Consider the following 24,990-nt stretch of genomic DNA (forward strand, 5'->3'; position numbering starts at 1 on the left):
TTAGTCATGACATTTTTGTTTGCGACCATCATTTGGAATCCAGACTCGTCAGTCGCCTCTCTCTCTCTCTCTCTCTCTCTCTCTCTCTCTCTCACTCTCGCTCTCTTCTTTAATCCATTAATTATATTATCTTTTCTTTTTCACCTAGTCTAAACATTTGGTTTCATAACTGCAAAAAGAAAACATGGTTCAGTTAAAACGAATGGATGTTTTGCACATTTTCCTCGCAAAGAAGAAACTGCAACATATCAGAACATACGTTAATTATTTAACAGTCGACATTGCGATAATTATCGGGAAGTGATACATTGACCCGTCGGGATCTTGGTCTCTCGCTCTTTTTTTGTCTTAAATGTGCGTGTGACTATAAGTTCAACGTCGTCGTTGCTATCCATGGGGGGTGTAGTAGGGTGCGGGACGCAATATCTCCTTATCGGCAGGCCTCAATTGCCCCCTCCTCTCGTCGCGCGTGATAGTAATTGACACGTGAACGAGACTTCGGTACAACGCACTACATTACGAATGAAAGCAGTGTCGTAGATATATTGACGGCGGCAACTAACTTATTGTTATGAATGTACATTGAAAGAAAAGACCTTGATAGCTATAATTGTATAGTAAAATAATTTATGGTTGGAATCTTCATTTTTATAGTTATTACTACTATAATGTTAGTAATAACTTTATATTTATAGTTTATCGACTATAAAAAATTTTAAGATAAATTACGACAATTTCAAGTATTAATATAGCAAAGTATCAACATACGAATGGTAAAAATAAAATAAAAATACTTTTTCTCTGTTCGCACTTTCTCTCGTACTTTGAGAGATAAAAATTATTGCAATTACATAATTATATTTCATAGTCATTTATGCTATATATTTATAGATGTTTAACTATTAATTTTTGGGTTATAAATGATTATAAACAACTATAAACAACTATAAATATATAACAGCATAAATGACTATCAAGTAAAATTAAATCGCGAACAGAGAAAAAAAATGCTTCTGTTCGAATCTCAATGAAGTACATATAACACGCGATGTCTGATAATTTACGCTGTTTTTTGCTCTCCCTTCTTCCCCTTGATCTTGCATTATCGGATGTTTACCAGTAAAATATACATGCGAATTTGCATTTTCTAGTAGAAACAAGTTTCGAGGACACGTTTCAGGAAATGCAGATCGACATAATATATAGCATATCATGGTGCAAATTCCTCTTCGTTTAATCTTTTATTACTATTCACGTTTCATTACAACTTAGTGCCTTGTAACTTTAGTATTCGGAATATGCATTTATGTTCTACAATCCCAAACAACACAAAATATATTTATATAATATTTATAAAATATAAAAAAATATTTAAATGCACACATAAATATTTTGTACATGTTCTTATGTTCGGAAAATTTATAAATATCAAAAAAATCACAATATATATAATTATTTATATATATGTGAAAGAAATATTTTTCTAAATATTTTCTCTCAATAAATTTCTAAAACATTTTATACATTATATTATATATTAATTTTTTTTGTATTGTTCCAAAATCTTTTTATAAAAAATTCCTATAGAATCTTTAGTACATATTTTTTTAAATAAATTTTCAGAATATTTATGCTAAATATTTTGTGCTGTTTGGGTTACAATAAATTAGGAGTCTTTTTTTATTTTTATGTTTAAGTGCTTTCAATGCCACACATCGAAGTTCCATAGCATTTATTAGATTAAAAATAAATTTATTGGTACAAAATAAATTCAGAATTAAGTTAGATAAAAATTAAAGTTAGGATAGATAAATTCAAGAGCGGTGTCCATGATCGTTTCTAGATAAAAATTTTTTATAGCGAATTCACTCTATGCTAATACATACTAAAAATTACTCTATACAGCTAATACAATCATTTAATGATGACAACGTTTTTTTGGCGATAAAATGCACGATGTTAATGCTATCGTGCTTTTGGCGATACCGTTTGTTGAACATTTTATTATCTCTGTTAGCCTTCTATATTTAACTTCTTTTACCATAACGGATTATAAAATTTGTTCTTTTAGCTTTTTTATACTTTCTACTATTTTTTGTCCTTTCAACATAATTTTATTTTTAATACGGAAATAATGTAGTTGTAACGCGACGAATCTAGAAGCAATACATGTCGATTAAATTTTGCTATTATATTATACATATGTATATACGTACAATATTTGCAATTTGTATAAAATTATCTTAATAAAAAAATAATTTTATCTTATCTTTATTTAGAGTATTAAAGTATATATTATCTCCATTTTTATCTCATTGTCAGAGTAAGTATTATCTTTTTTAAATTATCTAAGTTAATGTGAACAATAAATATAAGTAGTGTTTCAATCATTCCTTCAAGTTATCATTTATTCTAACAGAATTTTTTAAATGATAATAATATTAATAACAAATTCACAGATTAGCAATGTAAAAATTGTACTAAAACTATAAGTAAACTAAGAAATTTGTCATTATAATGTGAGATATATTTCCTCTATATTTTGCCATTTTAATTTTTATTTGCGTGTTTATTCACAAATTAAAAGAGGAATTCTTTATCAGAATGAGTTATTTAAAGAATCTTGCTTTAAAAAATATGGATTTATAAATATAAATATGAATTTATTTTTTAGATCCTAAATTATTTTGTTCGTATACTATGACAGTTTTGCTTAATGACAATACGATATTGTTTTAAAATCATCTAAATCAAATATATAATTTTATAATAATAAAAATAAGAGAATATATAAACAGATGTGTGAAAATATAACTTAATTAAAGAGACTTAACGGTTATAATTAGATCTTAATGCTCATATTCCTTGTATGATTTTATGTGCATTTTCTAATTTGTCAAACTGCGTGTCGAATGAATTTTTTATCTTGAAATACAGTTGAAGGAGTTCTTTAAATAATACATTTTAATAATCTAAATAAAGATAAGATAAAACCATTTTTTAAGTTAAATGAGAATAATCTTAAAATATTAAATCGAGAATAAATTTAATAATAATAATACTAACGAGCGATCTAATGTAACAATAGTGCCAATGAGAAAAAACTGTAAAGAATGTTATAATAAAGGATTACAAAGAAATACAATTTTATCTTTTATCTAGATAAATTTAAAATTAAATCATCTTTATCTAATTATATCCAAAAACACGTTTACATATCATTTATTTTATCATTTATCTAGATAATTTTAAGTTATTTATTATAAGCGTAATACTGTGTACGTGTAAATAAATAAAAAATTCTTATTCATCGAAGAACATTACGGATGATGTGTATCGTAACTAAAATTAAACGGTTTTTCAGAGAACTCTTATTCTGTTACATCTTTCTGAAGGCTATTATTGATTGGCACTAATTATTTCTGCTTATTTTTCTTGGCAAAACGGACCCCCTGCGAGGGTCGGTATCTTAATAGAAACTCTGTGACATTAATTTAATCTAAATGATTAACTAATATTTCTATATTTGTTTTGTCATTCTCTCTCTTCGTCTCTTTCTAGCGCCGAAGATAAAATGATTTCTGTTTCTGTACGTACAGAGCGGAAAATAATGTAATTAACCTTTTGACCTCGAGTATTAATTCTAATAATTCCAGAGTCGCGTATATCGATGAAGTATATGCGTGTGCGATCGAATTAATCGACGCCACGAGTCCAAATGATTCTCGCGTATCTGAGATACCCTCTTTTTAATGCAGATAGGTGAGCGAAGATAAGAAGCAAGAAAGCGAGATAACGAAAGAAACAAAGACACAGTACAATGTGCATATACAACATTTACGTTGTATACGTTGCACTTTGTACCCGCAATATACTGTCTGTCTGGTCTCCTACGAAGCTAAACGATAATTATCTCAACTATAGATAACAAATCCACGGCGTCGTCGGCGCGCAAAATATATCGTATCGCGCGCACTTATTATAATTGATGACATAAGAAAGTACTTGAAAAATTATGGAACTTGTGAAAAAAAGGCGCGCGGATGTAATAAATATTTACTTCTCGCGCGACTACGTTTTACGCGCGGCTGCGTATTGGCGAACATCGGTCGGTGCAGCCAGACGAATCGCAAATAAGACAAGGACTACGTTCCGTTTCACATATGATACGCATGATGTATCGTCTCATCCCTGTTTAACATGCGGGCAATTGAAAGGATAAAATTTATACATCATGCGTGAAACGGAACGTAGTGTGTCGAGACATCTGGCGCGACAGCACGAGCGTGTGCGCGCGCACGATTCCGAGGCGTCCTCTCGCCACTCCTCGTCTCGAGACGGCGGCCACGGCGGGGGGCCCTTATCACGATATTTACGCGCCTGGATCGAAATTCGGTCGCTTACGAGGCGTTGCGAATATAAGTGAGGAATGGGTGTCGTGCCGGGTGGCACTGGTGTCGTGTCTGGTGGCAGGCGGCAATTCGTCGAGAGGAGGAGGGGAGTGACGTCGCGGCGGCGGCTGTATCACGCGTCGGTCAGCTGTACTTTGTGCTTCGAACCTAGATAACCTCTCCGAAGCGGAGTGAAATCCCCACCACGAACCGACGAGTGAAAAAGGCGACCAAGTGCTGTATAAAAACCATAGCTGAAGGCTGTCTCGACTCATTCCATGTTGTTCCATGTCCGCCAGTGACACGACGAGCAACGAAGTGGATTCGCGCCGTACTGCGACAACGAAGAGGGTTATTTGTGTACCGTAAGCGGGAGCAGCAGGCGACGTAGCCGACGGAAGCTACAAAAAAAAAAAGAAAGAGAGTGAGAGAGGAAGACCAGATTGGCCGTACCTTACCTACGGCGCGGGTGAATTTAACTTTCTTCAAACTGTCAGCACACGGAGGAATGCAAAAGGACTGCCGAGATTGTCTGGGTATCCGGTACCGCATCAACACCCTGGACCAGACCTGGAAGTGGTTGCACCAGACCATCGCCCTGCACGACTACCTGATCTCCATCACCGCGAGCGAAACCAACGTTCCTAAGTGTTGTCCACAATAGATGACACTCTCCGTCTCTACCGAGAGAAGGAGATTGACCATTCGATTCAAGGCTGATCTCGCACGAGGTAACAATTCGAGATCCTCGTGATTCATTTAGATCCAAGACTGAGATATATATATATATATATATGTATACGTCATATACATACATGCACGTGTGACATTGGCGTCACGGTGACGTTAAACAGATCAGGTAGTCCGCGCACAACCATTCGTACAACGCAAACAGGGTATTCCATTTCGTTTTAACATGCCACACGCAATGTCTTCATCCGCTAGACTGCTTGCCGCCGTCAGGCGCTGCGCATCGCTCAACGGTGCCCGGCGAATCGCCAGGTACGCGTCGACCTATAGCACTCACGACAGCGGCAGCTCCATCGAAAAGTCAGTATTCATATCGCAATCCACGGATGTGTTCGTCAACTTGGCATTGGAGCACTGGCTGTACCGCAACTTTGACTTCTCCAAGCATCACGTACTGCTCTTCTGGAGGAACGACCCTTGCGTGGTTTTCGGCCGTCATCAGAATCCCTGGCTCGAGTGCAATGTTCAGGCGGCCGAGAAGGCAGATATTGCGCTGGCGCGCCGAAACAGCGGCGGCGGTACCGTTTATCACGACAATGGCAATCTCAACCTAACGTTCTTCACTCCACGTGAGAAGTATAATCGGAGATACAATCTAAACATCATTACAAACGCCTTGTTTCGCCAATGGGGCCTGAAGAGCGTAATCAACGAACGCGAAGATATTCTAATCAATGGAGACTGCAAGGTATTCTTTGATACAACATATTTACAAACAATCACCTTTTTTATGTTCAAAACCAAGTGTTAATTTGTATGATGAGCATACGTAATATGATTTACGCGATTACGCGAATATAGGTTATATAATTCACGCGAATGATGTAACAAGCAGAGATAAAAAACAGATTTTATAACAACCGATTACAAAACTCTGCTTGCTTCTAGATTGTTTCAGAACTAATATATAAAAGAGATTTATTATCTTGTAGATATTTTTAATCATTTTTTTAAATAATATGATACAGATATCTGGGACAGCTGCAAAATTGGGAAAACCAAACGCTTATCATCATTGCACACTTTTGGTCAACGTGGACAAAACCAATCTAAGCTCAATTCTTGAAAGAAAAGAGGTGAGACTTTTTTCCATATTGCATCCTTGCCTGCATTTTCTTATAAAATATATGTGTAAAAATGATTTTATAACTCAACAATTTATTAACAGCATTTATTAATATCGCTCTACTTTTTGTTGAAACTAATTCTATGATTTAATGCATAAAAAAATAAGAAGAAAAATAATGGATGAATGCACTTTCAGAATGGTATTGTTACAAACGCGACAACTTCTACACGTTCTCCAATAATGAACTTGTTGGATATAAACCGGAATATCCAAATGGATAAGCTCTTATCCGCTATTGGCTGGGAATATCTGCGAACGAAAGCTCTCGTTCTCGAAGACGGAAGATATGATCTGGTTGAACAACAAAAAGGATTCAAGTTTATCAATCCAACTGAAGACTGGTTCCCTGGTATGTATGCAAAATAGCTTTGATTTGAAAAATATGTTTTGGTGGAGAAAGATATGAAGATTGGTTTGAAAACAATTTTGCATACTTCGTTATCAAATGAAAACTACCAACGAAATAAGTATCTACACGTATCTATAATTAGTTGATAAGAGATTTAAAATGTCTTCGTAAATTGGTATTGTGCAGGAATTGATAAATTCGCCAGCGAGTTTCGTTCTTGGGATTGGAATTTCGGCAAATCGCCAAAGTTTACGGTCACCCGCACGCTCGACTTTCCCGCCCACGATGGTAAAATATATCGCCTGAATTTGAGCTTGGAAGTGCAGAACGGTATCGTGGAAGAAATAAGAATGAGCTTGCCCGCTGGATTAGTATCAACCAACTTTGCTCAAGATGCAAGCGTGATTAGTAATATTCGCGGAACAAGATACAATCATGAAGTAACGGAAAACATAATAGCCGCGATTGGCGGTAAGACCGTTTCCTTAAATACGGCCCAAAGCGTAGATGAAAATATGAGACTTGATGAGGCTACGCTGCAATGACCCGGAATCTCGGACAATCACAATTCTGCTCATAGCGTTATTGTGTTCAAACGAGAATAATTATTGTTGAAATTATATACGTTGTATTATAATTGTACATATAGTATATCACACATTACGTGCCTATAATATATATTTTATACATATGCGCGATATAACGTAAAAAAATTGAAAAAAGTTTGTTATTGGGTAGAATATCAATTATCATTGCAGTGTCTTAAGATTGATTAAGAATGTCGTAATGAAACGCACATTACGCATTATTCTTCATCATTGACATTATCGAGAAGACGAAATATATTTTAATTTTAATTGTTAGTGAATGAATTATTATAAAAAAATAAAAAAGATTTTCTATAATCGCGGAACTCTTTTATTAACCTATCGATTTGTACATGGATTGTTAAAAACAATCTAAATTATTTTTTTTTATTGTAATGGAAAAAAATTATAATTTGCAATAGAACATTTTACAAACTAAATCTGCATATTAAACAACATTTTATATGAAAAGTTTTAATATTTAGAAAAATTAAAAATCACATTTGAAAGATTACAGTACCTATTAGCAAGCTCAGAGCATCTTTTATATCTTTCGATTGTGATAATGTAAATATTCTATTATTTAAATGCTAAAATACTTGTTATAATTTCTTGCTTCTCACATTAAAAAAAATTTATTTTGGTAAAATAATATGCATCAAAGTTTTCTCAGTACAAAGTAGTTTTATTATAAATAACGTAACTTGGAATAAAATCAATGCCATTCTATCTTTCGTGCTTCTCAAGACATTGATATTTCTTAAAAAATATAATAAATATGAGGCTTTGTCAACATGCATCATGTTTACGTATTAAATTTCAAAGTAACGAGTCAATCAACAACGATATAATATCTTACCTTTAGGACTTATGTATATACCGTATTATTTGTGACAATATTATTTGAATTTGTTGTAACCGATGTGTTACGGTAAAGTCCCGGCCGCAACATAACTTCACGATAAGGCGGCGGTGGAGTATCAGGACATGATATCGTGCTATTGTTGACAGAATCCTCAAACTGCCATGAATCCTGCAGCAATGAAATTCTTTGAGCATCGTTATCAGTTCGTCTGCGACAACATCCGCTACAACAAGACATCTTTTTTGTGAGCCAAAAGTAGCAAGTGAACATGCCGCACGCGACGCCAAGCAAAAATCCAAATGTGAAGAACCAGTACGGCGATATGGAATGTAATACTTTCGCAAAGCTCGCCTCTTTTGTCGTATTAATACAAGCAACTTTATTTTCATACGTCGGCGTAGATGTAAGATACTTCTTTGTCATGTTTTTCTTCGAATTCGAAATTATTAAGGGTCGACGCTTTTCATATTTAATTGGTGGATTATAGACGATCATTTTTTCAAACTTTTTCGGCTCGGCACTTGTCGCACATACTGAATGATACTGTACATTCCTGTGGGTTAAATATATTTGCAAATTATGCGTAAGCTTATCACAGGACCATGGATTTCTGAAAAAAAAAGAAATTGGAACAATTTCAGAACGCTTTCATTTATCAAAAATCAAATTATTTTGCAAACAAAAATAAATAATCTGTTTTTAATCATTTTTTTGTACTTTATAAATAAACGTATATTGCGTGCGTACCGAACAATGAGATATGCAGGTTTATTTGAAGAAGTTATTTAAAAATAATTCTTTATCGTTATCGTTATGTAAAAAATAACGACTTGCTATTTTCTTATTTTTTTTAAGTGCTAAAATACGATCAAATTAAACGTAAAATTTACTTTTCTAATTTTGCTAAAACATTAACGAAAACAATATTTTGTATTTTTACAAGGCCACAAAAAATTTAAAGAAAAAGATTTAAAAATGTTCAAAATATAAATTAAAAAATGTTAGTTCTTATTAAATTCATAAATACAATGAAATTTCTTTTTGGCTCAATTTTGTGTTTAAAAGTTTTAGCATATAATAATAAATAATAATTTTAAACTCAAAATTGTTCTTAAAATGTATGTGACAATATGATTAGTTTATAACATCTTAAAACTACATTTAAGATAGTTTTAAACATAACAACGGATTATGCGCGCGAATACCAGTTAGAGATTAAGGATTGTACATAACAGATATTGTCATAGATAGCTCTAAAATGTAAAAAGTAACGATGAAAGTAACTTAGAATTCAAATTATAAATTACCTAAATTCTAAGTTACTTTTATCGTTACTTTCTACGTTTTGAACGTGACAATATCTGTTATGTGTGTGTGTTTAATCTTCAGTCTCCAACTGGTATTTATATATATATATATAATCTGTTATATTTAAAACTATCTTAAACTGGTATTTATATATATATATATAATCTGTTATATTTAAAACTATCTTAAATATAGTTTTAAGATGTTATAAACCAATAACAATAATAATAATAATTACTAAGTTAAATTCGTTATACTGTCACTGCATGAAAAAAACATAACTATGTTACCATAACAGTTAGTAAAATGAAAGGTAACGCCGTTACCAGTCCGTTACTAAAAAAAAAAGTAACTGTAACAGCATTCCAAGTAACGTGTTACTTCCCAACCCTAGAAATATGTTATTTGGTTTATGAAAGTCTTGAAATTAAATTTATAATAGCATGTATAAAAAATTAGGACGAGTCAATATTAATCCGCACTGTATTTATTATAACTTATACTACTGTATAGAGAATTTAAAAATGTTATTTTTTCACACAGTCCTTGCTTCACTAAAGCGCACTTAGTCGAGCGTTGCACGAGATTGTTTATGCTTTCAAAAAAATTTTTTTAGTTGTAATAGTTGTGATCAATTATCTTTCACGTATTGGTCCGAAGAAAATTGACGGCCTCTTAGGATTTCTTTTTTAATAACTCAAATAATAATCGCTCCTCGGTTCTTCAGACTCAAAGTATGCACTTGTTCAATATTGTTATCGGTAGTGAAGTTGAACGGACGTCCATTCTTCTTCACGCTCAACACTTATTCGACTGTTTTTTAAACTTCTCAATCTATTTATAAACCCTTCGTTGTAATAAAACACTGTCTTTATATTGTGTTAAAAGCCTTCTATGAATTTCAGCTCATAAAAAAAAACAAATCAGTGCTCGCAGTTCTTTGGCATGATATAAATACACATTTATGTCATGTTCTTTGATACAAGTACTACAAACATTCAGAGAACGATGGAGCTTATATTTATTTAATGAAAACAATACGAAATTTGATTGAGCAAAACCAAAAGTTTAACATGTAAATATTGTTGCATACAACATAAACAGTAGTATAAAAACTGCGGATAAATATTTACTCTCACCTTCGTATAAAAGTTAACATTTAACAAAATTGTACGATAAATATTTCATCATCTTACCCTTCTATTGATAATATTCTTAAGAATTTTAATTTTTCAAGAGCAACGCCATCCAATCGAATCATCAAATTATTGGAAAGATCGAGGATACGAAGATGCGGAAGTCCATTGAACATGTCCACCGGCACATGGCTAATTCGACACGAATCCAGAGTTAATTCCTAAACAAAGTTCATGTAGTAATTTTCAAATTAAATATATACATGTGTAAATACAAAATTGATAGAAACTTTTAATTCATATTTTCATTATTACCGTAAGCCAGGGGCACTCCAGTTTCGGTACATGAGAATTGAAATTATTTTTAGACAAACGTAAAATTCGCAAACTCTTTGTTAACGTAAAAATACTCGGCAAGAGATAATAAAGGTGATTTCGGGATAGATCCAAAACCGTCAACTCGGATAATCCATTAAAAGCGTTTAGACCAATTTCGCTGATTGCATTTGTGGACAGATTGAGATATTTAAGCCTCGTCAACCCTGCTTCCTAAAATAAGTAAAAATGTTACACATAAGGTGTCCCAAGATTATATTTGGAATTTCAGCTATATGCGGAATGACTGTTGAAAAATTGCTGAAACTAAATGTCTGTTTCGTAATGAGTAATGACAGAATGAGATGAATTAAATGCTATACTACAAAAAAAACTTTGTCATTTTTATTAGCACGTAATATGAAGAAATATACGTGTATGCATTTGCACAAATCAATATTATAAAAAAGTGCTAACAATTCTTTTGGTTATATGATTTAGCGATATGTTTTCAAAATAATGACCATCTGAATTTGTATATTATTCAAAATGCTTTTAAAAATATTTATTACATTTTTTTAGATAACTATAGCTATATTCGAAGAATTCCAGATAAATTTCTTTCATAAAATGGTTGCCCATGTCGTCTCATTATAAATTACTGTGCCATACAACTAGCCAAATTTTCAAATTTTCTTACACGTTCATAAACATATTTTTTTTCCATATATGCTGGTGTATAATACATGCTAATTAAAATAATGAAAATTTCTTGCAAGCCATTATTTAATTTATTCTATTCTGTTCACTTTACTACAAAACCACGATTCTTTAATTAGCAACTTCCCGATTGTCATCTTGTATCGAACAGAAAGTGTTTTTCTATCATTATAAAAGTTTCATTGTATGCTAAAACTAATAATGTTAAGAATAGTTTTATATAAAATTTCTGTTCTTAACATTATTAGTTTTAGTAAACAATATTGTTTGCAAAAACTATTAATGTTAAGAATAAGAAATGTTTTTTTTTCGTCACTACAGAAACTTTGACAGTCAAACTGACGGATTCTTCAGGTAATTCACCAAAGTGTTACAAAATGTTATTAAAATATCAGGTAGTTTACTTTTTGAAAGCGTGTGTGTCTCCTAAAAATACCTATCAGGACATTCAAAAACCAAGTTCAAAAATACAAATGATTAATGATGTAATAAGCCTGGAATTGGAGACGTTACTTTGTAAAAGATAACCGTTACCGTTCGTTAACCCTGCTTTACTCGCACGTGTTCAAGACACCCATCCTTATACAAATTCGCTACACCCATTCCTACACAAATTTGCTTTACAATTTGGCGTTTATTTTTATCTAAAGGTTGTAGTATTTTATTTAATTGTAAATAAAAAAAACAAATTGATATATAACGGAGAAAACATCAAGGTCTTGTGCATATATAAAAGATATCTTATAATAATAATAATAATAATTTTATGATATTTCTAAAAGAGAGTCTAGAAGTTGTGTAAAAAAACTAAAAAATTTCTAAAAATATTTTATCAAAGATAACTAAACTTATAAAATTTCTAAAAGGTCTATAGAAAGCTGTCTATAGAAAGCATCTTAATAGATATTTTTAAGACGTTTGTCACATAAAATGTCTCATAGATTTCTAAAAGATATCCTCAAAACATCTCCTATATAAATGACAGCACAAAAATATTTTTCAAAACTTTTCGAAAAAATGTAAGACACCACAAGACATGGCAAGATATCTTTTAGAAATCTAAAAGATATTTTTTTTTATTTATGTGGATTTGTACTTTTAAAGATGCGCCCGAACCCGAGTGAGTCTCTTTAAACGCTACTCTCTCGCGCGATACTCACAGCCAGTTCGTAATTATTTAAAATTGATATCGAGTTATTCGACAGATCCAGGGCTTGCACGGTACTCGGCGCACCTGTATGAATGCTATAAAGATGGCGTCCGGTACACGAAGCGTGCTGCAACTCGTACCAGGTATCGCACACGCAAAACGTCGGGCACCATTCCGACGTCAGGCCGAGTGTAACCGCGTCGAGGATGAAGGCGACGAGCCAGATCCTGACAGCCTTGCGCGTCATGACAAAGCGCACGTACAAGAGCCGAATTCGACGGCCTCGCCGTCCGACATTATCGCTCCCTAACGTTTTCTCGAGACGTCCGATCGACGGATTCTCCGTCGCCCCGTCTTAACCGGGCACAAAACTGTCGTGTACTGGATGTAATCTTATCTTAACCACGTATACCAAGCGTACGAATGACGAAGCGTGTATATTCGTCATACCGCCGCGTCGTATCGTATCGTCCTGCTCATATATCGCACTTTCCAAGAATTTGCGGCCGAGAGATAGCGAGAGATAGCCCAGCCACAAGAAGAGGAAAGCAACCTTGCCAAACTCTCAAACAAAAAAAAAGAGGTTGATTACCGGAACGGAGACCTAAACACGGAATTTTTAAAATAATAGGTACACACAATTTTACCTGTCAGAAAAACATATTGTTCGTACCTTTTGTCCACTTTTTTCTGTTCAATTTTCGAATTGTCTATAATACAGAACCTTTCGAAAAATTAGAGGGTGTCTTTCTATACAAATTTTGCGGGAACGGCAAAGTACGCTCGTCGAGCGCAAACAATGGCATTGTCCGATCGTAAAACGGGACGTTTCGAGGAAAAAGTGCCTCTACCACAAGCCGAAAGAAACGCGCGATAAGGCCCCGCGCAATTCTTCGCCGGAGAAGAAAAACACTCACCCGGCTTTAGTCCGGGATAATAGTGCGAACTTTCCCCAAGTTTTCCGGTGCTGTAAAGTGCACGCCGACATTGCGTACGCGACCAACTTTTGGGATACACACAAGAATGAAAAATGTATACGTTAAAGTTACTGCCCGTTTGTTGCTTCCGTCTTGTTTTTCCATTGCGAGTCCAATTCAGAGAAAAAATAACGACGGAAAGAAAAGTTTAATTTCAATTTAAAAAAAATAAGATTAAAAACTAATAATTTTCCAGATCATTTAGATTATTATAATATGTATTATTTTCATTTTTATCCTTTTATTTTAAATTTACCATGCCATCTAAGCCTCTTTTTTGCGTTTGTGATTGGTTGTTAATATAAATATAATAATTGCGTAATTAATTAACGATTATAATTATTAAATTAAATAATTGTATAATTAATTATTACAAATATTTATTAAATTTGTTTTTTGTCGCTGATCACGAATACGTATTACAAATATGTATTCTAAATTTTAATGTTAAAAATGGCTGATTTATATATAGCAAACCAAAATGCAAATAATAATTAAAAATTAATTAAAATAAATAATTGTTTATATAGCTTCTTATAGAAGCAAGAAGATAGTAAGAATTGAATAACGAAAAACGTAAAGTGTAAATTGTAAACAGCAACAGACGAAGGAATAGGTAATAGAGAACATATAATTAGATAATAGGATGAAATTGCACAGATGGCAGGACAGTGTAAAACGGAGCTAGTCAGGCGGGCGTAGTCACTAGTAGTAAGTTTCGGATACGATTAAATTTAGGTATAGTTTTGTTTATAGAACAGGGGTCAAACAAGTGAATAGAATGAGTATGAACGGATGAATGGGTTAAGACTTTCATCGATGTAAATCAAGTCCCTTCTTGGCATTGTAAGCTGAAGCAATAAATTTCTATTTTATACAGCTTCTTTAGGTTATTATGGACGAATATATAAATTATATTTTCAAAATTTCCAAATTAAAAATGGTTGATGCAATATACATAATGTATTTCTTGAAGTTTGAGTAGATGTTGAAGAATTCAAACTTTCAAAAATTTTAGGTATCGCTTTTACATACCTCTTTTTTATTTTTACATTCTCGATTGTTGTGGTTTTTTCGCTTCTTGGTTTTTTGCTGCGCTAACTTTGTGAGCAGCTGTCATCGTCGAGTTAGCAAATGCTAATTTGTAGAAATGTGCATTAATAGAAGGTCCTTAATGCAATTTATTTTCAAAAAGTAAAAAATAAAAACTTAAATAGCGCGTGCAAAGCGTAGTGCCTAGTCTCATTATTAAATAAAAGAAAAATATTGTCTCTTTGAATGGAATAAATGTTTATTTCTTCAGCTACATACAGCCAGGAAGAGGGAATATTGTCTTTTTAAATTAATTAAGATAATGTGAATAATAACAAAAGTGAAGTAAGTATTGTCTTTTGGTTTCAGAGGCTAATAATCTCGCGGCGCTTTTTTCAAGAATAATATAAGATTATAAACTTACAACAAAATGTAGATGTATATTTATTTGTCTATTATCAACAGAGCTAATGCATTAATGTCGACAATCGCGTTTGTGCATATAAATATAATATACACAGAAATGTAAGTGTAAACAACCCAAACGACTAAATCTGTAAAAAACAAATTTTACAAAGTGTCTGCAACAAATTTTTTCGGCAAAATATCAGCAGAACTATGATGGAATCCGTTAGCGGAATATGACAGTAGTTTGAGTGCAGCAACCGAGCACAATCTGCCATTTCGTAACTATTTAAAGGGAATGTATCATTTAAATGGTTATGAAATGGTAGATTCTGCTTAGATTCCGTTTGAACGTGGACGCGATTGATGTCAAGCTGCCGGAACATTCTGCCAAACTGTGCCGCTGACGTTTCGCTTCCTAGGAATCTCTGACGTCGGGACGCAGGGTGCGACAATAAACCTAAATTAGTCATTCGTTAAAGAGTCGAGATATCAAGATATGACGGATCACGGCGAGTTAATGGGAAGGAAACGAGAGAGTCATCGAGGATTTTGGGGCACGAACGGCCGCTCATTATCCTTCCTCTGTACTTGTAATGAGGGTCAGCGGTTACCGAGCTAACCAACGAGGCGCGCATATTACGCAACGTCCACGGAAATAAATCTAGGATAGGCTGCGTGCCGCTGGGAACACCGTGGACCGTTGCCTTCTATTTCGTCGGTCCGCCTTCTCTCTCTCTCTCTCTTTCTCTCCCTTTTCCCCTTCTCTCGTCTCCCTCTATGTCCGCCCGTCCCCCTCACAACATCTTCCGGCCATTTTCATCGCGCGTCCTCCGCGCGCCGCCATGACGATCCGCGCGTCCGGCAAAGCGGTGATTCCGCACCTTGGCGAATCGGCCGCAAGCCGGCGATCGATCGAAGGGACAATTAACGCATCGGAAGCTTGGCGTCACGCTCGACGGGATGAGCGTCCGCGATCGGGTGTCGCATCGGTGTCGAGGAAAAGGCGCATTCGCTGCGACGCGTCGCCGGACGCCGGGAACGGGAGGGAGTCGAAACGGCAGCGGCGGCGTCGTCGCCCGGCTCTCGTAGACCATCCACTCTTCCGCGTTTCATCACTGGCGCCCTCAGCTGACGCGCGCGCGTCCCCTCGGCCTGCCTCACCAACAAAATACCGGCCTGCGATGATGACGCCGACGCGATGCACGGCGGCGGTGCGCAATGCACACCTCGTTCGTTTCGAGTAACGAGAGAGAAAGAGAGAGGAAAGAGTACGACACGTATAACGGACAACGACAATGCGTTCGTATAATCTCCATTGTCGTTGAACGTTCCGAGGCGAGCTTTGCAAATGTCTACCGTCGTTGCTGGTGCAAAAACGACGCACTCCGCCCAGTGGATCAGCGGAGTCGCGCGTGCGGCCGGCACGGCGTCCTGGGCGTGCGCGCGCGCTCGCTCGTACGCAGACCCTCCACTCGTCGTGTGTCGTCACCGGGCGACTCAGCTGACGCAGAATGGCCGACCAGCACTGACAGCTGAAGCGGAAAGCCCGGCTCGACTCTGCGAAAACGCAACGTAGAACGCAAGCGAGACGACCTCGGGGTCCGATGCGCGTGCAGATGATCCCTCGCGGCGGATTTTCGCCGAGATACGACGTATTTTCCGAGGAACAGGGCGCAGTATGGTAACGCCGGAGAGGGAAGGAGTGGGAGATGGCGGGCAGCGGTGGCAGGAACGTCTCGCGGAGCGAGAGGGCTTTGCCCCGCGCAACGGCGATCGGTCGTTCGCGTCGGTCGTTTCGTCACCGCGGGCTTCTCAGCTGACGACGAAAAACAACGCCGTCCGGGCGTGCGTAGCGTCGGCAACAGCTGATCGCCGCCATGACGGATTAAGATTAAACGAATCCCAATCATTCTCCTCCACTTTATACATTTGTCCATGAACCGATCTCTGGAAAGAGAGAACCCTCATGAGCGAGCGTACATCTTATCATCGTCGTCGTCGTCGACATCGTGAGCGGCGAGAGGTACGCTCGCTCGCGTCGTTTCGTAGAAACGCCGGGAACGCCGCCGCCGTCGCCGCCACCTCCGCCGCGCATCGCCGCTTAGTACGCACGCCCGCCGCCCGCACGGGAAGGGAGAGAGAGGTTGGAAAGGGTGGGGGAGGGGGAAGGGGCGGGTGCAGTGGAGTGGAGCATCTCGTCGAGCAGGCGCTCTTTGCCTAGGCTTCTAAGCCTGCGATTTTTTCCCGTTCGCTTCGTTGTCCGGGCGGCGGGCCAATCGGAGTAAGTAGGTCAGCGCGAGCGACCAATCGGCGCTCGGGGCCGGGTCACGTGGCTTTGTTGTTATCTATCAGCTGTTTTTCCCGGACGGGCGGGCGGCCGGCCGGCGCAGTGAAAGCCGCTTGGCAGTCTGTCCTCAGTCCCTCCCGGTCGCTCAGCTGTGCGTCACATGTCGGGCGCCGCGAGTTCTTCTCCCGTGCGGATCGCTATTAAACGTTCGAGTCTAACGACCCGGCTAGGACGCCGTCTAGCACCGGACCTCCGTCTAACGTCGGCGCGCGTTAGCCACGTATTATTATGCTGTCAGCCGTGTGCACGCCAACACATCGCCACGAATCGATCACGAAGTGCCTCGAATATGCGGACGGCGTGACGAACGCGGGCGACGGTGCACGCCGCTTTGTTGATACGCTGAGTTCTGTGTTCAGGCCGCGGAGGCCGCCGCGTCCCTTCGGCGTTTAAGCGCGCGCGAAAGAGAGAGAGATAGAGAGATTCCTGCGGGACTCCGATCCTCTCCACCCCTCCCCCCGCCCTCCCACTACCCCTCCGGCGCGCTCCTCCGCGAGTTTTAAACACTGCCACCGCCGTCGGTGGCAGGTACACGACGACGGCGACGAAGACGACGGCGTGATTGGTGCGTGACGAGGGAAGCTGCTGGCTGCTGCTGGTCGGTACGATGACCTAAAGCGGGATAACAGAGATAGAGCGAGAGAAAGCGAGTCCCGAGCTGCTCTCCTTAGGAATTCACGCTCGTGGCGTGCGGCGTGTTCGACGCGCCGCTGCTGCTCCTGCTGTTGCTGCTGTGATCACCGCGAATTTAAAGGGATCGACTCCCTTTTTTTTCTGTCCAGAAGTGCGCGCGTGACGTCAACTTCCGGCGAGCAGCGTGTCTCTCGTAGGCGTGCGTGCGTGCGTGTTCGTGCGCGTTGCTATGCACTTTGAATTTTGAACTTTTGCGTTCCGTACGCGTGGCTCCCTGCATCCGACGACGTGACTCTACGGTGGTGGATCGTTTACCGTCAACTCCACGGCAGCCGTCCCTACGAACACTGGTGAGAACCGAGAGAAAGCGAGAGAGGGAGAGCGAAAGAGACACAAAGTGTCCCGAAACAATAAGTGTCAAGTGGACGGGAGCACGTGAATCGTCGCGTGAATGTTTCGTGTGGCGTCACGCGTCCAACGACGACGAGTGTTGCCTCGCGCAACGGGACTCCGCGCGAGAAAACGATCGGCAAGAGCGATCGAGTGATCCTTCGCTGCGAAGAAGAAGAAAAGGAGGAGGTAGAAGAAAGAAGAGCGTGAGACAAGAAGCCTACCGATTTCTGCGCAAAAAAAACCGAGTGATATCGCGTCGCTTCTAGTAGAAGTTGCAAATAATGTCGACGGGTAAGAGGCTGGCGAAGCGCAGCATAATCGGCACCAGGGTGTGCGCTCCCGGTCAGGACGGCAAATATTACAGCGGCGCCATTTGCGCTGTGAAGACGCCGCAGACCGCCGAGCAGTCGCCGGGCCAGAAGAGCGTCACGTCCAAGACCTTGTACTCCGTGCGCTTCGACATCACGGGCGGCAGCCCACCGAGCCCCAAGGAGTACTCGGACCGCGATCTCATCGGGCCGGGCTTCGGTTCCGTCACTGGCGCGCGGCTGGTACCCGGTCAGAAGGTTTATCTAACGTACAACGGTAGGGAGATCCACGCGGAGGTCACGGAGCATCGCCAGCATCTCGACGAGGTGGACGTGGTCATTGCCCCGAACGGACAGGAGGTGAGTCCGTCGGCAACTTACATTGTGCGTGTGCGTGCGTGCGTGTGTGTGTGCGTGCGCGCGCGTGTGTGTATGTGTGTGTGTGTGTGTGTGTGTGTGTGTGTGTGTGTGTGTGTGTGTGTGTGTGTGTGTGTGTGTGTGTGTGCGTGCGTGCGTGCGTGCGTGCGTGCGTGCGTACGTGCGACGCTCCCGCGCGTGTATCTGTCGCGAACTGCTGATCGCCGCGCGGGAGCGTGTTCGTGACATCACTGTCAAATTTTATCGGTATCGCTCGCGCCGTGAAATTCAAAATTTCTTGATTGGATTTAATTGGATATCTGTATATACATATACATGTTATATATATATATATATATATATATATATATATATATATCTCCATTCGACAATCTGGCTATCTGGTTTTCCTTATACACGATATAAAGCGACTTGGCGTTATCGCGCGTAGATGTGCGCATAAATCAAGTTTCAAAAAATTTCACGATATCCGCCAAAGTTTAAAAATCTATCTGTAGAGATCTCGAAAAATTGCATGCGCGCCAGTTTTCTCGATAAAAAGCACTTTCGGTGCTTTTATCCCAACTTTGCTAACTTCGGTCTTTCCACGCGACGTTCTTCAAAATTGGTGGAAGCTGCGCGTATTTTCCCCGCGTTCCGAACGAGATTCAAAATCGCCAAGTTCGCGAAAGTAAAAGCTTTGCATCCCGCGCCGGTTGTATAGAGTTGTATTCGCGTCGACGCGATTCGGATATTTTTGGCGCGTAGCGGGTTAACGATCCTTAAGAGGATTAAGTTGAATCGAAGGCGTAATATCGGGCGTATACTCGCGCAGCGCGTACGAGATATGGCGTCATATCCCGGGGACTCTCGCTCGCACGACGCAGCAGCAGCAGCAGCAGCAGCAGCAGCAGCAGCAGCAGGCACGGAGCGTGGCGCGTCAAAAGAGCGAGAGCCAAACGCGCTTGCGCGCGCGCTAACCGTAAATCGTGCAGCGATCGCGCGTGCCCCCCCGGGCTCCACCGGAGCGGAGTGGTATACACGCTCGCTCGCTCGCTCGCTCGCCCGCCCGTCCGTCCGCCCGCTCGATGGGACGCGCGGGATCCGAGCGTGATCTAATTTCGTCAGGTGATGCACTGGCCGCGATTTTCCCTCTTTACGACGACCACACGAACCTTCCGATATCGACGATTTAGTAGGCGCGCTCCGATCTGGAGGCGTCATCGCTGTGCTCTACAGGCGTCTGCCCCAGCTTCTCTCTCTTTGCCGATCGAATCCGCGCGCGCTTTATATTAAAGCTTTATGTCCCGGCGAGCGCGATATCCCGGGCGACACCGGATAAAGATACGCGAGCTATTAAAAAGAAAGAGGAGCCGTGAAACACATCGGCGCGGCCGACGGGGACGCCGATGCGCGCGTGTGTCGTTAATCAGAAAATTTAATTTTCGTGACCCCGTTCCTAAAGTGGACGATCGAGTGGCTTGCCCCATTTACGCGGTGCGCATGAGCGCGATCCTCCTTCTCTCTCTCTCTCTCTCTCTCTCTCTCGCTGCGTTGACGGGATAGATGATGGGAGACGGCGAGAGGGAAAGAGGGAAAAGCTTCACCTCGTCACGCGTTGCATCCCAATTCGAGCGCGCGTTGGTAGAACGCCGGCTCCGGAGAATCCGACCGCCGCCACCTTTAACCCTGTTTCGCCTCTCGCCTTCCACTTTTGCTGGAAAAGTGTGCGTTTCCCGCAACGAGAAAATTTAGAGAGACGACAACGTGCAACAAATTCTAAAACGTTTAATTTTTACAAATTACGACTATTTTCTTCATCGAAAAATGATAAATAATGATAAAAAATGACTTGTTAACATTAATCGTATTTTAATGTATTTATCGCCTCAGGGTCTTCTCTTTAAACCTGCGAATCATCTTCGTTTGCAACTTTCAATTTTTAAATTGATCAATGTATTCTTTGAAAAAAAATGACCTGTCCAATCTTGTGTCCCCTTTTTGAAACAATGCAGATTTTTGCAAATGCAAAATAACTGTTTATCTTTTTTTTTCTTATTTGTCGATAAAAGTACGAGATTATTAAAATCTCCGAGGTGGGATTTGAATTGTATTATACTATATAACTTTAAACAAGCGGCGAAAATTATTATTTTATAAAATTAATAATTCTCTGTGGTCCAACTGAGTATTCGAAGACCCGAGGGAATTTTCAATTTTAAATCATTCTGCCTCAAATTCGGACACATACAATAAAAAAAATGTAAAACGTTTCTGGTCAAACAATTGTGAAATCATATTCGGGAATGCTGAAAGAGCGTACCAGAATTTTTTCATATTTTTTAAAACTCTTTCAAAAACGTTATTAGGCACCAGTGACCCGGTTGCACTAAGAAAGTAACAACAAAAAATTGGACCACGGAGGAGGGATAATAGCATATTCATTGAATAAGATAACAAGATTTTTTAGAGCAACATTATACATATATATATATATATATTATATATATATATATATATATATATATATATATATATATATATCGTGCTATCAATATCAATGTCGCCGTGCCAAATACAGTGACTTTGCGAAGCCATGGTCCAAGAAACGTCTCGCCACAGACTTGAGACGACGGTAAAATTGAAAGTCGATAAGCGGACGGGTTAACGAGTGGGTTAACAGAGGGAAACACTTCTCGTGTCGTTGACGTCACACGACGCCGTACACGATGCGCGATCCGTCAATTTTCTCGCCGGGGCCGACTCGAATTACGTGCCATCCCGCCGCGTCCATTTTTACACGCTCGCGGAATTGCTGCGGCGCAAGTATGTCACGATAAATGCCGTTTAACACAAGAAAAATAAAAACTTCCAACAATTAGTGCAATTATTTCACACCGTTTACTCGTGCAGCAAAATATTCGTTTCCAACACGCGGCAATAATTTTAATATGCGTAAGTAATAATTGCCGCAAATTCGGTTGCTGTAATAAAATTGGTTCACGGTAATCGTTCTTTTTATTCCGGGATGGATACACCAATGTTTGATAAGAAAATCTCAATATCGACTCGTAGATTAACACGAAATCCCGTCCGTAATCTCCACTTACAACAAGCGGTACTCGCCAATCCTAACAACAACCGAGGCGCGCTTATACTCATCCATTGGAATTTCCCAAAGAGGGACGAGAGAGGGGAGATGGGATTTCTTTTTTATCCCTCGGGTAATACGTATATACCATTACGCTCGGTGAAGCGTGCCGGAGAAATACACGTAGTCGCGATACCGCTACGTGGGCGCGGTAAGATTCGTAATGAGAGGCACTGCAGCCGGCGGCGACTGTTTGTGAGCGTGCGTGCGTGAGTGTGTGCGTGCGTGAGTGCGTGAGCGCGTGCGTGCGTGCGTGCGCCCGTGCGAGCGCAACTCTACTGTGCGCCGCGCGAAGCGGATACGGTAGTACTCGCCGGTGCACCGGCTACCGGGGTGACCCCACGTGGAACGCATTAACGCAATATCTCTCTACCTCCGTTAGGCAGCTCAGGCGTGACCGGCGGCTCGGCTCCATTTCGCAGAAACCGCGGTGCGCCATGGAAAAACGAACCGGATCCGCGTAGTACGCCGCGTGCGCGTCCGGTCTCTCGCGACTCTTATTGTATCTTCCCCTCCCCTTCTCTTCCGTTCCGATCCCCTCCTCTATCTCCTCTTCCTCCTCCTCCTCCCTCGCCCGATTGTGGCACGACGCGGTGCTGCTTCGACGATCGCTCGACCGACCGTTGGCGCGTCTATGATTTACGATCGAATTCTTGCGACAAATACGTGATATTTTGTGTCGCGTAGTAGCATCGCGCGGAGGCTGCTATTACCGGTATCCGGCTGTGATTTTTGTGCCGACCGCGAGACATCGGCGTTACATAAACTTCTTTCCTTCTCGCTCTCTCCCTCCCTCCCTCTCTCTCTCTCTCTCTCTCTCTCTCTCTCTCTCTCTCTCTCTCTCTCTCTCTTTTCTTCCTTCTTTTCCCTCGCGAAACCTCGCGAGCTGCGTTTCCGTTACACGCACGCGTGTAAACGGCGCACGATCGCGCCGTGCACCGATTCCTCGGGAATCGTGAGAGAGGTTTTAATACCGCGGTCGCGTCGACGCCTGTAACTCTAATCGCGAGGCGCCGCGATTAATAGCCCGATAGAACTCCCCAAGGCAGAATAAACGATCCTTCAAACGATTCGAAGGCATTTTGTTTACGCGCATAATGCAGATAGGCGGAATCTATCGCAGGCAGAAGCTAGCGCGCGCGTATGTGCAGCGGATTTTTAACGACGCCGAAGGTCGCTCAACCGTGAATCGGTAAATAGTGGAGGCTGTTTGCTCGATAGTGTAAATACGTGTAGGCGGTAATTTTCGAGGCTTCCGTACGTTTTCTGTGCTATCTCTCTCTGCATACTCCTCTCGCAATAGCTTTATGCAAGGTGCATAGATATTTTCGGGCGCGCTCACGCACGCCAGTTTACGACGAAATGTTAATTCGCCATTAACCTTTAACTGGTCGCGTCAACAACCGACCACCGAGTGCACATAGGTGTGCATTTTCCATGTGCGTGTAACTTCAAATTGTCACCTCTCTATTAAGCCTATTTTTTTTTTTATAAATTGTCACGGTACGCGTAAACTTTGCTTACTTATCCAAGTGTAAAGCACAGCTCTTTCCATTAACATAAAAGGCGACGTGAAGACAAGAAAATAAAATACATATTTGTCGAACAGATGTGCAGTCCGTCAGGTTAATGACGTAAAAGCAACTGAGCTAAAGGTTAATGACGTAAATGATTGAGGCTATACATGTTTTCCACGCGCATTAATCCGTGGAAGACAAACTGCGAAGACAAATATCGTGTCGCGATATTGTTATTTAAGATACGGATGGAAACACGACGGCACATTTTAATTATTAATCACGTATTCTATAAAACGTGATATCTGTGCGGAGGCAAGAATTGCGAAACACATCAGCATTAACTGGTTAGCTCGACGTCTTGGGAATGACTAATACAGCGTGCTTCTGTGCCAAAAGATCTTGACGACAGCATCTTTAGTCGTTCGATCACTCGTCACGTTTCCACCCAAGGCAGGTGTAGATTTCCACTTGTAGTTGACTTATCAATCATAGTCTCGCAAAATTGAGTCATGCAAATGTATATGCGAAACGTCATCGCGCCGACGTCACTAGAGGGATCGCGCGCGGACGGACGAGGTTGAGCACCACTGACCCGCGCATTTCATTCGCGCCGGGAAGGTAGCGGAAGGAACTTCAGTGCCTCAGTGCGGTGGACAAGTACTTTTCGCAGAGGCAAACAACCTTTTTAAATTTCCGCATTAAATTTGCATCGCAAATAATTTCGAAGGTGTAAATTAAATTTATAATTAAACACCCTCCCCTCTCCCCTCAAAACTTTCTGTCGACGAAACTTATGTCGTTTACTCATTAATAAATAAACGGAGCAAAGAAAAGGTAACATTGGATCAGGCATCATTGAAGAAACATCAATTATAAATCTGATATGAGAAGGTCAATCTTTTAAATGCTTTATTTTTATATCTTTTGGACATTACTGAGAAGATAAGAAAAGCAAGGATACCTAAAACCGAATAAGGCTCATTACTTGTGAATTTATCATCTAAAAACGAGCTTTATGCCTAAAATATTAAAAGCTACGTCATAGGCGCTGGATAAAGAGGGGCTGGTAAATTAAAACCGGCAGCAACACGTTCATATAGTGCAACAAAAACTTGTGATGAAGTGGATAAATGAACCGTTTTATAAAAATTCGTTACAAAGTTT

General features: G+C 40.0%; 3 protein-coding genes across 4 annotated transcripts in view; 2 read left to right on the forward strand and 1 right to left on the reverse strand.

Annotated features, from left to right (window-relative positions):
- The first annotated feature begins 5,062 nt into the window (after positions 1–5,062).
- LOC105203737 (lipoyltransferase 1, mitochondrial) lies at positions 5,063–7,512 on the forward strand. Its single transcript, XM_011172620.3, has 4 exons — positions 5,063–5,829; positions 6,110–6,217; positions 6,406–6,619; positions 6,806–7,512. The coding sequence occupies exons 1-4, from the start codon at positions 5,308–5,310 to the stop codon at positions 7,162–7,164; spliced, it is 1,203 nt and encodes a 400-aa protein (XP_011170922.1). The 5' UTR covers positions 5,063–5,307; the 3' UTR covers positions 7,165–7,512.
- A 358-nt stretch (positions 7,513–7,870) lies between these two features.
- The window catches only part of LOC105203738 (leucine-rich repeat-containing protein 52), a 61,709-nt gene continuing 44,589 nt past the window's right edge, over positions 7,871–24,990 (reverse strand). The window contains exons 1-4 of one of the 2 annotated variants that reach the window (XM_026131328.2): positions 12,711–13,113; positions 10,831–11,064; positions 10,576–10,736; positions 7,871–8,681 (exon numbers count right to left, since the gene is read on the reverse strand). In XM_026131328.2, coding sequence (XP_025987113.1) covers positions 8,075–8,681; positions 10,576–10,736; positions 10,831–11,064; positions 12,711–12,947 — 1,239 coding nt within the window. In that variant the 5' untranslated portion in view covers positions 12,948–13,113 and the 3' untranslated portion in view covers positions 7,871–8,074. Of the gene's footprint in view, positions 8,682–10,575; positions 10,737–10,830; positions 11,065–12,710; positions 13,114–24,990 lie in introns of those variants that run through there. The other variant, XM_026131329.2, reaches the window with a different exon arrangement.
- The window catches only part of LOC105203739 (zinc finger protein 395), a 95,688-nt gene continuing 88,209 nt past the window's right edge, over positions 17,512–24,990 (forward strand). Inside the window, exon 1 of the mRNA XM_011172622.3 lies at positions 17,512–19,158. Coding sequence (XP_011170924.1) covers positions 18,772–19,158 — 387 coding nt within the window. The 5' untranslated portion in view covers positions 17,512–18,771. The remainder of the gene's footprint in view (positions 19,159–24,990) is intronic.

Source organism: Solenopsis invicta, chromosome 1 (genome assembly GCF_016802725.1).
Source record: "Solenopsis invicta isolate M01_SB chromosome 1, UNIL_Sinv_3.0, whole genome shotgun sequence".
NCBI classification, from domain to species: Eukaryota; Metazoa; Arthropoda; class Insecta; order Hymenoptera; family Formicidae; genus Solenopsis; species Solenopsis invicta.

Bases quoted from the DNA above. Each gene is read 5' to 3' on its own strand.
- LOC105203737 (XM_011172620.3), top strand. From the start codon at position 5,308: ATGCCACACGCAATGTCTTCATCCGCTAGACTGCTTGCCGCCGTCAGG. The intron at 5,830-6,109 runs GTATTCTTTGAT...AATATGATACAG, and splicing joins TAATCAATGGAGACTGCAAG to ATATCTGGGACAGCTGCAAA. The intron at 6,620-6,805 runs GTATGTATGCAA...GGTATTGTGCAG, and splicing joins AACTGAAGACTGGTTCCCTG to GAATTGATAAATTCGCCAGC.